Here is a 14422-nt window from a genome sequence, read left to right on the forward strand (position 1 = left end):
TAATTTTTCTCTGATCAACTAAAAGTGGTCTTCATTGTAATAAGGTTTTATGTTAAAGTGTCATATTTAGCCTTTATAGTGACCCAAATAAAATTAAAAAAAAAAAAATAATAATAAGAAGAAAAAAAAAACAAAAAAAAAAAAACAATTTATGAAACGGTCACACGCGTGTGCTTTTTTTTATTACTTTTCTCTCCGTATTATTTTATATTTATATATATAACTAGATAAAGTGTATTATTTACATCTTTTACTATAAAATATATATATATATATATATATATATATATATATATATATATATATATATATATATATATATATATATATATATATATATAATATGAATATGCGGATAACGTTGGAAAAAAAAAATTGCCGCATTATTTAGAATAAAGAAATTTTAATGATAGAAAGATGGCGTATTATAATTTTGTATTAATATAAGTTACTTCTTTTTTATTTGTTGTACCCGCACCATGCTATGGTAAATTTTTAAAAAATAAATAAGGGATATATATAATATATGTCGGAGAAAAATGATACAATCAAAAGGAAAAAATTTTTTTTTATTAGGCTTGAATTCAGGTGCAGACAATTTTAAAACTTCATTTTTTTTTTTTTACTTCGCTGACGTAAATTAATAATCAATTGAATATATAATTTTTTTTTATTTATTGATCTGATCACTCATACTTATATTACGCGTCACTTGGAGATTTAACGTGAGTATTTTAAAAACAGCACATTTGGATAAAGTTTTAATTAATAGTCAATTTTATTTATTATTATTTTCTCTTGTCTTCTGTTAAATGACGTTTATTTAAATTTTTGTTTTTAAATTAAAAAAAGTATCGAAATATTGCGATATTTATGAAATAATATTACATATGTGAATACAAATTAATAATTTAACTTAATTACTTAATTAACTTCGTCTTGATCACTTGAGTTTTTATTTTATTAAATTAAATCAAATTCATGTTGGTTTTTTTTTTAATTGCGGACTATCTTAAACTGATAAAAAATACGCTGCGGCTGATTTATTAGAACTACCTGGTTAAAATTAAGATACAATTAATTTTTTTTTAATGTGTAATTTTATTTGCTTTTTACTTTTGTTTGTCATTGAGTTTTTAAATTCATTTTATTTTTAATTTAATATAATTTATAATTTAATTATCATGCACTGAAGAATTTGTTTTCATTTTTTCGGCCATACACAGAACAAATGCAAAAACAATATACATATATATACATGCTGTTTTCTCTTTTTTTTATAAGTCAGTAATTTTTTCTCTTTTCACTCACGAATGCGTCCCTGACATTTATTTTATTTTATTTTTCGTATGTATGTATGTGTGTATATGTGTATGTCTGTTAAAATTCCATTAAATTATTTCAGGCCCAATGAATTTTTAAAAAATAATAATAATAATTTTAAGTATAATTGTAAAATGAAGCGTGTCGAGCCATTATAGTTGTTTGAGAAAAGTAATATTTTCCAATTAAATATATACTTGTAAAATATACATACATATACGTATATATTTAATTGAAATAAATAAACTGCAATAGTAAAAAATAATCTATAACTTTTAATTTACTTAGTTTAAAAAAGAAAAAAAAAATGTTGCTTTTCTTTTTCATTTCCATTTTTTTTTTTTTTTTTTTTTTTTTTTTTTTTTTTTTTCGCTAATACTAATATGTATAATATAATAAATCTCATTATTTATAAATTTCTAAAAATCGTAAAGTTATATACAATAATTATATTATCAATTATGAGACGAAGTATTGATAGAAACTTATATTATTTACATCGGATGATTACCTATTGACCACTTGCTGGATTGTTATTTTGGGGTAATTTGGTTGTCGATTGGCTCAATTGAGCCAGTGTTTCGGGAGTCGCATGTGCTCTTAAAATTGAATTTTCAGCCTCGAGCTGATTTATACGATCCATTAACTCGGCTATTTTTTCTTTCAATACTTCAACTTCTTCTCTTACAGCAAACATTAAATGACTTTTTACCAAATCCTTAAATAATAAAAACAAGTAATAAATCAACATCATCATCAACACAATTACTTAATCACAATAATAAACATTAATGAATTACTCACCATAGCTTGTTCAATCTTGTTATCAATAGCTACAGCACTTGTCCCCGACATACTGTAACAAAATTTAACATAATCATTATTTTCACGGGTTAATACACAACGTATTATCCTATCAAGCGTTGATTAAATAACTGCTACATGTATGTACATATACATGTATGTACAACTATATATATGTTTAAACGAACCTTTCATTGTCTTCGAGTGTATGATGGTCATCATTGGTCTGTGTTACCTCAGCAAGGCATTCAAGGAGCGCCGCGTCCGCTAATTGACTACTGCCGGCATTACTAAGTCCTCCCGACATTGAGTCCAGCTCTATGTCGGGTTGATGAAAACCCATAGAACCTTGCTGCTGCTGCTGTTGAATTCCACTGACAACATTTTGACAGTTGCCAGAGACTTGGGTCATCTGTACCTGAGTATTAGCACCACCCGTTGGTTGTGACTGTTGTTGCTGCTGGGGTTGCTGCTGCTGTTGCATTGACGTTGGAGCAATAACTTGATTGGGAAGAGGACCACCAGGAACATGGATTGTTGAAGTTGGTTGCTGTCCACCTGACTGAGGGACATTATGGATACTCTGCATACCTTGCATGTTCTGCAACGTGTTCATTGGCTCGGAAATCTGAGTCATTGATGTTGGTGCCTGTAATCCTTGTTGTTGTGGTGGTGGCTGCTGCTGCTGTTGTTGAGGTTGTTGTTGTTGTTGTTGAGGCTGATGTTGCGTAACAAGGATGTTGGTTGCCTGAGAACCTGGTGTTGATGATTGTACTGACGACTGACAAACATTTTGACCTGGCATGGATTGATTTTGTGAGCTTACTGTTACATACGTATTATCCTCCTTCGTATGACTTATATTTTGTTGTGGCGTCACATTGTTATTATTAGTCTGAGTAATAATAGGAATAGAGCCTTGAGGCATACTTTGAGGCTGTCCCAAATTATTAGGATGTGTATTTTGTAAATTTGCTGGTAACGTCGAACCTTGTTGCTGTCCACCTTGTTGCTGATGTTGGTGTTGTTGAGAAGCTAATTGTTGTTGTTGTTGTTGTTGCTGTTGTTGTTGTGGTGATGACTGGAAGTATTGGGGTATCTGAGTAGGCTGTTGAACCTGCGGCTGTGTTTGAACCGGGGGTACATTGCGCTGCACACTCTGAGGTAACGAATTATTACTAACAGGATAACCAGTAGCCGTAGCAGCAGCAGTCGAAGAAGAAGAAGAAGCAGAAGCAGCAGCAGCTGTACTTGAAATCATCGAGCTAATAATATCTTGATGTGTCGCATGACCATTCATATCGACGTTTATGATGCCGTTGTCTTCAGAAGTCAAAGACTTGGACGGATCTAACGCAATAATTCCACCGTCCGTGACACCATATGATATACATACTTCATTTGGATCGGATACTTTTGGTGTACCAATGGCATTTGACTGATTAACAGAATTAGTGTGGTCAAGGTAGTCCATGCACGTCCATCGGCCCCGTTTGAATGGTTCCGTGCTTTCGATTTTGACAACTTTAAATCTTTCATTACGTCCATGTGAGTGTACCTCCCGGATATCCGTGTCCTGTTTAGCGGTACTCGACAACAAATTAATAATATTATTATCAGTAACAGATGCAATATCAAGCGTATTAATATTGGTGTCGTTTGTTGAATTATTAACATTACCACCTTCGGACGGTACTATGGCAAGTCCGTACTGTGAACTAGTCGGTATAACGGGTGCAGTACTTAAAGCAGCATTACTGGCATTAAAAAAAACATCCTCTTTTGAAAATGTATCCTCTGAATAACTGGGTGTTTCGATATCCGTAATTCTCGATAACTCAATAGACGTATCTTCACCGTGTGACTCATCAAGATCATCATTTGAATCTTCACCGGCGTCATTACTCATACGGCTGCCAACAGTGACGCTTGTTATTTGAAATGACGATGTTTTTTTCTTGCACTGATTACTCGGCGTGATGTTGCTAGGCACAGACAGACCCAACGCCGGGTGTGTTCTGTCTGGCTCACCAAGTCTCATAGTCTCCGTTGTCGTACGATTAATTGCGTTAATTTGTTTTTTATTGATATTTTCCGACGGTTTGTGCGATTTTCTGTGCACATTATCTCCCATTATTGACGGAACTTAACATCTCTCAGTCTCTATCTCTGTACTATGTATACTCTCTCTTATATATATTATTATTGAAACTGACATCTTTCTGTCTCGACTATTTTATTATTTTTAAGACGTCAATGGTTATGACGATTACGATCACAACGACAACAACCACGATGACGACGATATCAACCACGACGTTTATTATTATTATTATTATTATTATTATTATTATTATTATAATATAATATAATCACGATAATGATTTAATATCACAACATAAAAATAAATATCGTTAAAATAAATTTAAGAAAATTAAAAAATAATAATAAAATGAATTAATGCCCCAAAGCTGTTAGTCAAAGTCTATTCGTACATTTAAATAATTTACCACTATTAATTAGCAACATTTTATCATTTTTACTTGATGTTGACAGTCCACCATTTCGACTGTAGTTTAAATCCACAGGGCCCCTTTGCTAGTTATTTAGCCCAGACCAACTTCTCACTTTAATTTCTTCGTTATATCCTCCTTTTCTCACTTCCAGTTGTTAACCCTCTTCTATCTCACTTTCCTCATAAATCCGTGTTGTCTTTCCTTCTCAATCACAACTTTATATATATATATATATATGTATATATATATATGTGTATCTATCTATATATACATATATATTTTTTTAATATAAATTTCTAATCGAATCACCTTTAAATAAAATCACCCACAGTATTTATAAATATAAAATAAAATGTTAAATAAAATCCATTAGTTATTATTATTATTATTTTACGTAAATATCCATTGAAAATTTTTATTAACGTCCATGTCTCTTCTCGTCTCTCTACTCTTGTTGCAGGTGAGCAGTTTAAAAATGGCTGCCAGTACATTCGGATACTCTCGCCAGAGCCACGAAACCTTTTAATCTAGAGGGCTCTCACTTACTCATAATAATAATAACAACTCGTTTAAACTCGGGTTTTATCGGCTATCATCGGTGTTAGTTCTAAAGCCACCTGCACAATACTCGACATTTTAAAAAATAACTTAAGTCTTGTTTTAAATTTGCCGCGCGCGCAACCGATCGCGTGTTTGCTTGCGCGTGTATTTTAATAACGTAAACTCCCGAGGACATTTAACGAGTTTGTAGCCATTGAAAAATTTTATAAAATTCAAATGCGCAACCAGTATATTACCCCTACTCTTAAACACTTTTTTCATTGCTCCCCTCTACTTCTCCGTCCTTTTCTTAATAATTTTAAAAAGAGTTCAATGCTAAAATGGCCGTTGTGCGCAGTTGTCTGTGTTTATTTACGTATTTTACTTATTGTAAATTTACTTAATATTCAATGTTTATTTAAATAAACGACAATAATTAATTAAGATATTATTTTAAAATCTTAATTACTTATAAGTGAACTTTTATTATTACTGATTTATTTGTTTTTGTTTTTTTTTTTTTTTGGATTATTTAATCATGACAGTAATAATAAAATCAATTTAATTAATAAAATATAAGACTGTCATATATTTGTGTGATGTTATTTTGACGTGAGCTTAGGGAGTTTTTTTTCGTTCATTTTTAATTTTTTGTTTTATTTATTTTATGCGACTCATCGATATTGAGTTCTAACCTAATTGTCAAGGCTTCTCGAAACTTCGTACGTCAATTGATTTCAGCAGGAGGAGACACTGTCAATTTTAAATAAATAAAAAAAAAAGTTTGTTTTTGTTTATGATTAAAATTAATTAATAATAGAGAGTAAAGATCAAATGTTAAAATGAAATGTTTCCACAAACGTTGAGCGTTGAAGCTGAAAAAATAATAACGAGCATGGCAGACGAAGTGCTGCCGGCTAGTTTGGAAAAACTTGAAATTGATCGACTGTCAAACAATTGTCCTCAGTAAGTTATTTATTTATTTATAAATTTGTAACTATAACTGTAAATTTATCATTATATTTTATTTTTGTATTTTTTATTTTGTTATAGCACGCGAATTCTTTATTTAATGATACTATTTTTAACTCTCGTACTACTTTTATTTTATTCAATTGGAGTGAATAAATTTTATAAATCTTTTATATTCCTTGCTCATCGTAACATGGTCCAATTTTTATGAGTGTAAATGTAGAAGACATACGACAATTTTTTAATTACATATAAAAAAATTAAATAATTAAAATAATAAAATTAAAAAAAATGCATGTACTGAAATTTGAATTGTCTAAACATTTTAAATTATTATTTCAAAGTTTTAAAAATTGTCAAATGTCTGCTAACTTTACAATCATTCATTTTTTTTTTTTTACTTAAAAATGTTAATTTTACGAATATATATATTTTTTTTATATTAATATATCTAACAAATAAATATAAAAATAGTATATTTACATTTTGTTTATATGAATTTAATTTAATGCCCTAAATTTTTCGAGAGTATCCACGAGAAATTATTTCGTAACAAGCGAAAGCATTTAAATGTATGTACGTTGTTGACCTTGGGTCGAAATTTAACGTGATTCTTCGACTATTTTTTCAAGGGTTACTGCTTTAAATATTTAAATAATATATTTATTGTTATATATTTTTTTAAAAATAATACTAATTACTAGGGATAAGATTTTTGTCTTAATTTCAAAATGAATGATTCACATGTTTCATAATACGACGCAAATATTGGTCTTATAAAAAAAGTTTTCAAACAAAAGTTGTAGGAAATTTAATTTTCTAAAAAAAATGTTCCTTATATTTTTATATGACCAGTATTTTCACCGTAATTCCAAAATTAAGATTCATAATGAGTGATTTAAATTTTTGATAATTATGAAAATCTTAATTTTGAAATAACGGCTTTCTTATTAGTCATATGAAAAAATAATAAGAAACATTTTTTTTATAAAATTAAATTTTGAAAAACTTTTACTTGAAAAATTTTTTTATAAGACCAATATTTTGGCCGTATTATCAAAAATCTGATACTATTAATTATTAAGTGTTATTTTTAAATTAAAGCAAAAATCCTGGCTGTAATTACTAATTATTATTTTTATTATTACAGCGGCAATAATAGCAGTAGCGATAAATCAACATCTGCAAATCCATTTCGTTCAAGTGGACGTGGTACGGCAACTGGTGATACAAGTTATTTATTTCGTAGAAGATCAATGCCAAATCGTCCAACACCAAGTTTTGTAAGCCCACGTGGTGTTAAATGTACAACGAACTTTAAACCATCAAAAAATGATAAATTACTGGATGGACAAAAGAAAAATTCAATTATAAAAGAAGCCGTACTAAAACTAAATACTAATAATTCAACGACGTGTTTAAGTGATACATTGGCTAGTACATTATTACAAGAGGCGTGTAAACTCAGTATTTCATACATTAGAAATCCTAGGACATTTGGACATGGTTCAGTAACGAAAGACTTCAAGGCTTTGAATATTAACACGGATTCGAGATTGGCTAAAGACGACACTAGTTTACCTGAAAGCTCTTATCGAGCTAGTAGTTTTCAACGTGCGCGCAGTAATACGATGCCCAGTTTAAAAAGACCTGGACCAGGACCTGGTGGTGGTGATGGTGAAGAAGCTGTTAATACTGTTGTCGCTGCTGCCGCCGCCGCTGCTGCAGCAGCTTCTACTATTTCAAATAATATCAATGCTACTGCTAATATACCTGGTTACAATAATAATGAAGGAGTTTATTCATCAAATGCTGGTCAATCGAGCACGAATACTTGCTCTGTACAAGCAAGAATGTCACCGCCATCGTCTTGTGACGTAACAATTGATGAACTTGCTAGTTACTTTGAAGAATTTGTTCATATTCCAAAGAAGATGTCACACATGGCAGAAATGATGTATATTTAGCTATAGTTAGCTTTAATTAATGCAGATTTTACTGCCCATTCATTATTATTATTATTATTATTAATCTTATTCATTTTATTTTTTAAGATCGATAATAAAATTGATATTCGGTAACATTGATAATTATTATTATTTTTTTCATGATTAGTTTTATTTTCTCACGGTTGAAAATTAATTCGTAAAATTATTTTCAATTAAATTAATTTTTTGATATTTGTCATAATTAATTGAGTTTTAAATTTAAAAATGAAATATGAACGCGAACAAATTAAATTTTATTAATTGTATTATTAATAATAATGTATGTTTATGTTTTATTTTTTAATGAGTTGCAGTGATATAGATATTTTAAAATTTGAATATCATGATTTGAGTATCGACGTACTCAATAAGCAATTTGAATCATAGTCTTACGATTTATATTTGTCTTTTTTTTCCAATTCTCTCACGGAAAGATTTTTGTATTAAGATGATTAAGAAAAGGAAAGAAAAAAAATAAATAAAAAAAAAAAAATGTTTTAATGTCATTGTAATTATTTACTAAAAAAAACTCTGAACCTTAATTAATTGTCAGTTGATAAGATTAATTGTTTTACAGACTTATTAATATTATACATGTATCGTATGTATATATAAGCATACGATAAATATTAATACAATAATACAAAGTAATCATTTGATGATTATAAGCTTTGGTACATAGTAATTATACAGATTTTTAAATTATTATTAATATTATTACTATTATTATTATTAATAATTAATTCTCAATTTTTATTGAAATGTATTGAAGTTGTACCACGCGGTATGGAGATTCGACAAAAGCCATAATGTGATAAAAATAATTTTTTTGCTTTTTTATTTATTTTTACTTGTTCGTCTTTTAAATCGTAATAATATTCATTATTATAATCATTATAATTATTATTACTGATAGTGTAGAGCAGAGGTCAACTTTTAGCAAAATTATTTAAGCTTTGATTGCAAATAGTTTAAGACTTATCAGAGATATTGAAAAATTCCAGAATATCTATTCATAGATGAATAAATTCTTTGAAACTTTCTTCAATTTTAAATATAGATGAGGAATCTTAAATACAGAAGATTTAAATTTTAAAGACTGGAATTTTTTTTTTTTTTTGTTTTTCTTTTTAATACAAAATTAAATTTCATTTCTAATTACAAGCTACTGATTTAAACTTTTCATTAAAGACAAAGTTTAAAATTATTTAATTAATTAAATAGATGATCTGAAAATTTACTCTCTGTATTAAATATTTGCAATTAAAGTTTTAAATAAAAAAAAAAAAAAGATAAATAAATAACCTTCTATTATTAAGATAAATTTAACGTGATTACGATATACAATTACAAATTTAGTTTCATTACTTTATTATTAATATTATGATTAATAAATATAGTGACAGTTGTTGCAATAATGAAATGTTACAAAATTTCAATTGTCGATACGGTTTTTAAAAAATAGTCGTGGTGCACTTTAACTTGATAACTCGGTATCAAAACTTGAGGTCTGTTTCCTATATCACAGATTTATCAAAATTTTTCTCATTCCGAGCTCCGCGACTTTTTTTTAGCTTTTTCTCTTTATTTATTTCTTTCATTCGTGTTTTTTTTTGTATTCAAAAATTATATTTTTTAATTAATAAAATTTATCGTCAGCTGAGTCAATAAGTACCGATATTATTATTAGTATTGAGAAAAACTGTACTGTACATTATTTTTTACTGTTATTTTATTATTATTATTAATTTTCTGTATGCAGTATTGACAATACACGTAAAATATGTGGGAGTATTTGAATCTAATAATAATGGAAACAAAAAATTAGCAGCTGGCGATGCTTTGGCCTCGTGACGTTTTTCTATGATTTGATAATCTTGGCACATCAATAAAATGATATTTATATTATTTAAAATAAATTTAATACCAAGTATAAAAATTTTAAATTTAAGATGACAATAAATTAATACGAGGTCAAGTTACTTTTCACTCAGCTGAATACTATATTTTTTAATTCATTATTTCTATTTTTTAAAACAATCTTTGTTATTTCTTTTAATTATAACATCATTGACGTTTACCCGGTTTGTAACTCTGAAAATATTTTTTTTTCTTTGTTTTTTTTTTTTTTTTTATTTAATATTGAATTAACAAACTGTCAAAAATTTACTCCACTTTTACAGTAAACACAACAAGTCATTGTTTTAATAAATTTTTTTTTTTTTTGGTCGGTATAAAATTGTTCATAGAAAAAATTTATTGGACGTACAAGCTACACTACTCTTACAATAACGTGATGAAAAAAATTTTCACGTACGTATTACATGACAAGAGAGAATATTTTCTTATTAACAATCGATGGAAATTGTTTTACAAATAATTTATTACATTATTAATTAATAGTATTATTAATATTACAATTAATTATTATTATTAAAATTAACAACTAACTAAATTGCGATAAAATAAATATCCATTCGTTATATCAATATTTTTTTTCCTGGATAATAATTATTTCTTTTTAATAATAAGGTAAATCGAAATTACACGTTCGTAATTATACGTCGAAATCTAATTAATTAATTATATATTTAATTTTTTTCAATTATATATTAACATCTACTTAAAATAAAATTACTGTCTTTTTATCTTAAAGTGTAAAATTTACAGATTTTCTTTTTTTCTTTTAGTTTTTTGTACGATTAATATCGATGACTTACGATTACCTTATAATTAAATCCTCTAATTTTTTTTTTCCATTTTCTTTTTCCTTCATTTAAATTTCATCTTTATCTCTCCGTCATATGTTTATTTATTGAATTTAAATCGCAAATTGTAATATAATCTCCAGCTTTCAAGGACATAAAATGTAAGTCACATTCACTCAAGAAATTTTTAAACACTCTCTCATTGACTTTCAACGCATACCTGTAATTATTTTTTATTTTATATTTTTCGACGACCCATATTATCAGATTTTCAGATCTTCATCAGATCTAATGAAAAAAATATATTAATATATGTATATTTATAAATATATTTTTTACAGTCGGACATGAGTATACACTGATAATTTTTATTGTAAAACTAATAAATAATATAAGATTTATATAAATGGTTCAATGTAAAAAAAGAAAATTTGTATCAACTCACTGACATTATTTAATTAAGCGATTTAAATCAATGAGGTTGAGTAAGAGTATAATAAAATTGTGACTTAATCTTAATCTCGAAGTTTAATCAAACGAAAAAAATAAAATGAAGTTTTTTTTACGCGAATTAAATCGGCAATGAAGTGGGTAATGGTGCATTTTATAAATTGGGAATTGACTTGATTTCCCATTTGAGAAATGAAAAAAAAATATATATATATATATATATAAAGATCACAGCGAATATTCGTGATAAATAAGAGATTAGGAAATAAAATAATTGCAGTAATTAAATACAACTTATAATGTACATGTAAATAATTAAATAATATGTAATAGTAAATAAAAAAAAAAGCACACACGTAATCACAAATAATCGCCTGACATGGTTTCGCTCTCGTTTTAATTTTTACAAATGAATTTGTGCTAAAAAAATTTATTAGTTCGATGGAGAAAAAGTTGCGTTTTTTTTTTTTAATTCATTTGATGGAGACATTTTTTTTCACATTTAAAAATAATATTATTTGATTGGAAATCGATGTTTCTAGAGTAAATATTTTTTTTTTGCCAGTCCTGTAAGTAATTAAGTCTAATTTATTATGTTTGTTATTTTCGAAAAGTCAATTTTAAATTTAAATTTATAGACGTCATTTTACAAAACACTACTCTACGAACGTCTATTTAAAATTACAAGTTATTTGTATTCAAGTCTTTAAATTTTTCATTAATTTTAATCTTACAAAAATTTCTTCTCTTTTTTTAATTTTTTTTAATTTTTTTTTTTTTTTTTATTTTTATTTTTATTTTTTTTTCAGTCATCCATTATCGTCAGAGACGATAAAAAATTTATAGTGCCAAATTTACTTGATTGTAAACTACAAAAAAAAGTTTAAATAAAGAAGACTTGAGTATTTTCTTGAATGTTTTTAAATTTCCGAAGACTCTAAGTGAGTTTATGGCACACAAAGATCACCGTTTGACATAGAGATTATTATTATTTATTTTTCTTTTAAAAAAGTGCCTGTGTACAGGCAATGACAAACGGTATGATTCAATAAATATATCATTGGCAAAATTCTGGCAGTGTTTGGAATGATTTTTTCTTCCATATTACATTTTTGATAAAAAGTAAAAAGATTGCGCATCTTAGAAGAAGATTAATGCGCATTAATTTAGTGTATAAGGAGTAGTAGGGGTAGTTTTTTATTTTTAACAGTAAATCCCGTAAAATTCCATGGCACAATTAAGATAAGCCGGATGGTAATGACCATGCGGCGGCATAACGTGGCCATGCTGCGTAACGTGGCCCTCTAAATGATGATGGGCCGTGTATCAGTCTGTTGGCGGTTCAAGGTATGGTATTTCACTTGTCACATTAAATGATTCAAAATAATGATTGAGGAATTCAAAGGTAGGTCGTTTCTCTGGACATGCGTCCCAACATTGCAACATAAGACGGTAAATGCTGTCTGGTAATGGCTGATTCGCTGGCTTAGGCATTCGGTATCCTTTGTCCACTTGTTCAATAACTTCACGGCCATGCATACCTGCATAAATACATCAACATATATATGGATATTTATTATTACAACAGCTATGGTCTAAAAATAAAGGATTATCAAATTTTTTAAATTCGTAGACTAAAAAATTTGCGGATTAAATACGGAGTGAATGCGAAACAGATGATTATTTATTCATTTAACACTAAAACTGCGGATTTAAATAAAATTCACATCACTCTGAATTCCCTCTACTAAAAAATAAATGCCTATTTACTTCGTATGCAGAGTTAATTTTTTTTTAAACTCCAGAACTTTGAGGGATGAAGTGAAATTCATATTCACTCGAAATTTACAAAAATTTATTAAAATATTCTATGCGAAATTTTTCAAGAAAAAAAAATCTATTAGTTTGATATCAGTGAAAAGAATTACTTATATAATATGTATTTATCCATTGAAAGTTATAAAAATACATAATATTTAATCATATATTTTTATAAAAATATTTTTTAATTTAAATATCACTTTCTTATAAATTACGACAAATAAATCTATAAATTTCAATAAAAATTTATTATGAAATAATATTTTTTTATTTGTTTCCAATAAAATCCTGTCGATTTTATTGATTCTTATAAATTTTTTATCAGAAACTAAAATACGTTTCTTATAAAACCAACTCATTCATATAAATATTTTATCGAATTTCATAAGTATGAATCAGAACATATTGGATTGATTAAACAGAGAATGCTTATCATTAAATTATAATATATGAGTCATAAATTTTAAGTTTCATAAAAAATTAATAATTTAATATATGAATTAAAGCTTGCAGTAATCTATTATTGTAAGCTTGAAATTAAATAATAAATATTATTTATAGATAAATGTCTACCAGTGGACATTGATGGATAACTCTGATATTTAGTTTAATATATATTAAAGTACTAGGTCATTTTTAACGCTGACCTTATTAATTGATTTTAAAATTCCCTATATTATTTTTTATAGAATAACTAATTCACTTAAAATTTAATCCTATTAAATTAAATATTCAAAATTTTGTCTCCTTTTAAAAAAATTAATATAAATTGACTATATAAATAATTCAAATAATTTATCATTTAATCTTTACGGTGAAAAATTTCAAAGTATTTATCAAAAATTTGTTTTTCATATTTAGTAAAATTAAATAGTATATTGTGTGACGAGGAATAAAATTATTTCATTCCTGTGTTACACTATATTTTTTTTTTTTACGATTACTTGCATTGAACTTCAAGTTTAAGTATCAGCAGCCAGTCAGAAACAAGTTAATTTTAAAAAAAGGTGTGATCAATTATTAGCGTAAGCGTACATTGTAATATGAAATTTATGATTAAGCAGAAACAATAAATATTATTTATCATTTACACTAGTTTTTATAAATAGTCTATTACAGACCAAAGGAGGAAAATAGGACATTCCAACTCGTGTATGGAATTGCCTACCCGAGTCGAAGACGAGGATGGCAAGCACGTAGGATTTATCACCAGATCTGCACCTTAAAGTTTTTGACTCTGTTTATGGGAAGAATGGCGCATACGCTAATTTTTATCATTTGTTTTCTCATAAAAGAAAAG

General features: G+C 27.1%; 3 protein-coding genes across 4 annotated transcripts in view; 1 reads left to right on the plus strand and 2 right to left on the minus strand.

The window, feature by feature from the left end:
* Positions 1-386: 386 nt before the first annotated feature.
* On the minus strand, positions 387-5150 carry LOC103579740 (protein bunched, class 2/F/G isoform). Its single transcript, XM_008561245.3, has 3 exons — positions 2316-5150; positions 2128-2179; positions 387-2041 (listed from the first exon to the last, which is right to left on the minus strand). The coding sequence occupies exons 1-3, from the start codon at positions 4259-4261 to the stop codon at positions 1835-1837; spliced, it is 2205 nt and encodes a 734-aa protein (XP_008559467.1). The 5' UTR covers positions 4262-5150; the 3' UTR covers positions 387-1834.
* A 200-nt stretch (positions 5151-5350) lies between these two features.
* LOC103579738 (uncharacterized) lies at positions 5351-8600 on the plus strand. Its single transcript, XM_008561242.2, has 2 exons — positions 5351-6149; positions 7306-8600. Exons 1-2 carry the CDS (start codon positions 6031-6033, stop codon positions 8120-8122), a joined length of 936 nt encoding a protein of 311 aa, XP_008559464.1. The 5' UTR covers positions 5351-6030; the 3' UTR covers positions 8123-8600.
* Positions 8601-10615: 2015 nt separating this feature from the next.
* LOC103579737 (tyrosine-protein kinase Src64B) overlaps positions 10616-14422 on the minus strand; it is a 35213-nt gene continuing 31406 nt past the window's right edge. For both annotated transcript variants that reach the window (XM_014443744.2, XM_008561241.3), the window contains exon 7: positions 10616-12842. In XM_014443744.2, coding sequence (XP_014299230.1) covers positions 12628-12842 — 215 coding nt within the window. In that variant the 3' untranslated portion in view covers positions 10616-12627. The remainder of the gene's footprint in view (positions 12843-14422) is intronic.

This window comes from Microplitis demolitor, chromosome 4 (assembly GCF_026212275.2).
Source record: "Microplitis demolitor isolate Queensland-Clemson2020A chromosome 4, iyMicDemo2.1a, whole genome shotgun sequence".
Taxonomy (NCBI): domain Eukaryota; kingdom Metazoa; phylum Arthropoda; class Insecta; order Hymenoptera; family Braconidae; genus Microplitis; species Microplitis demolitor.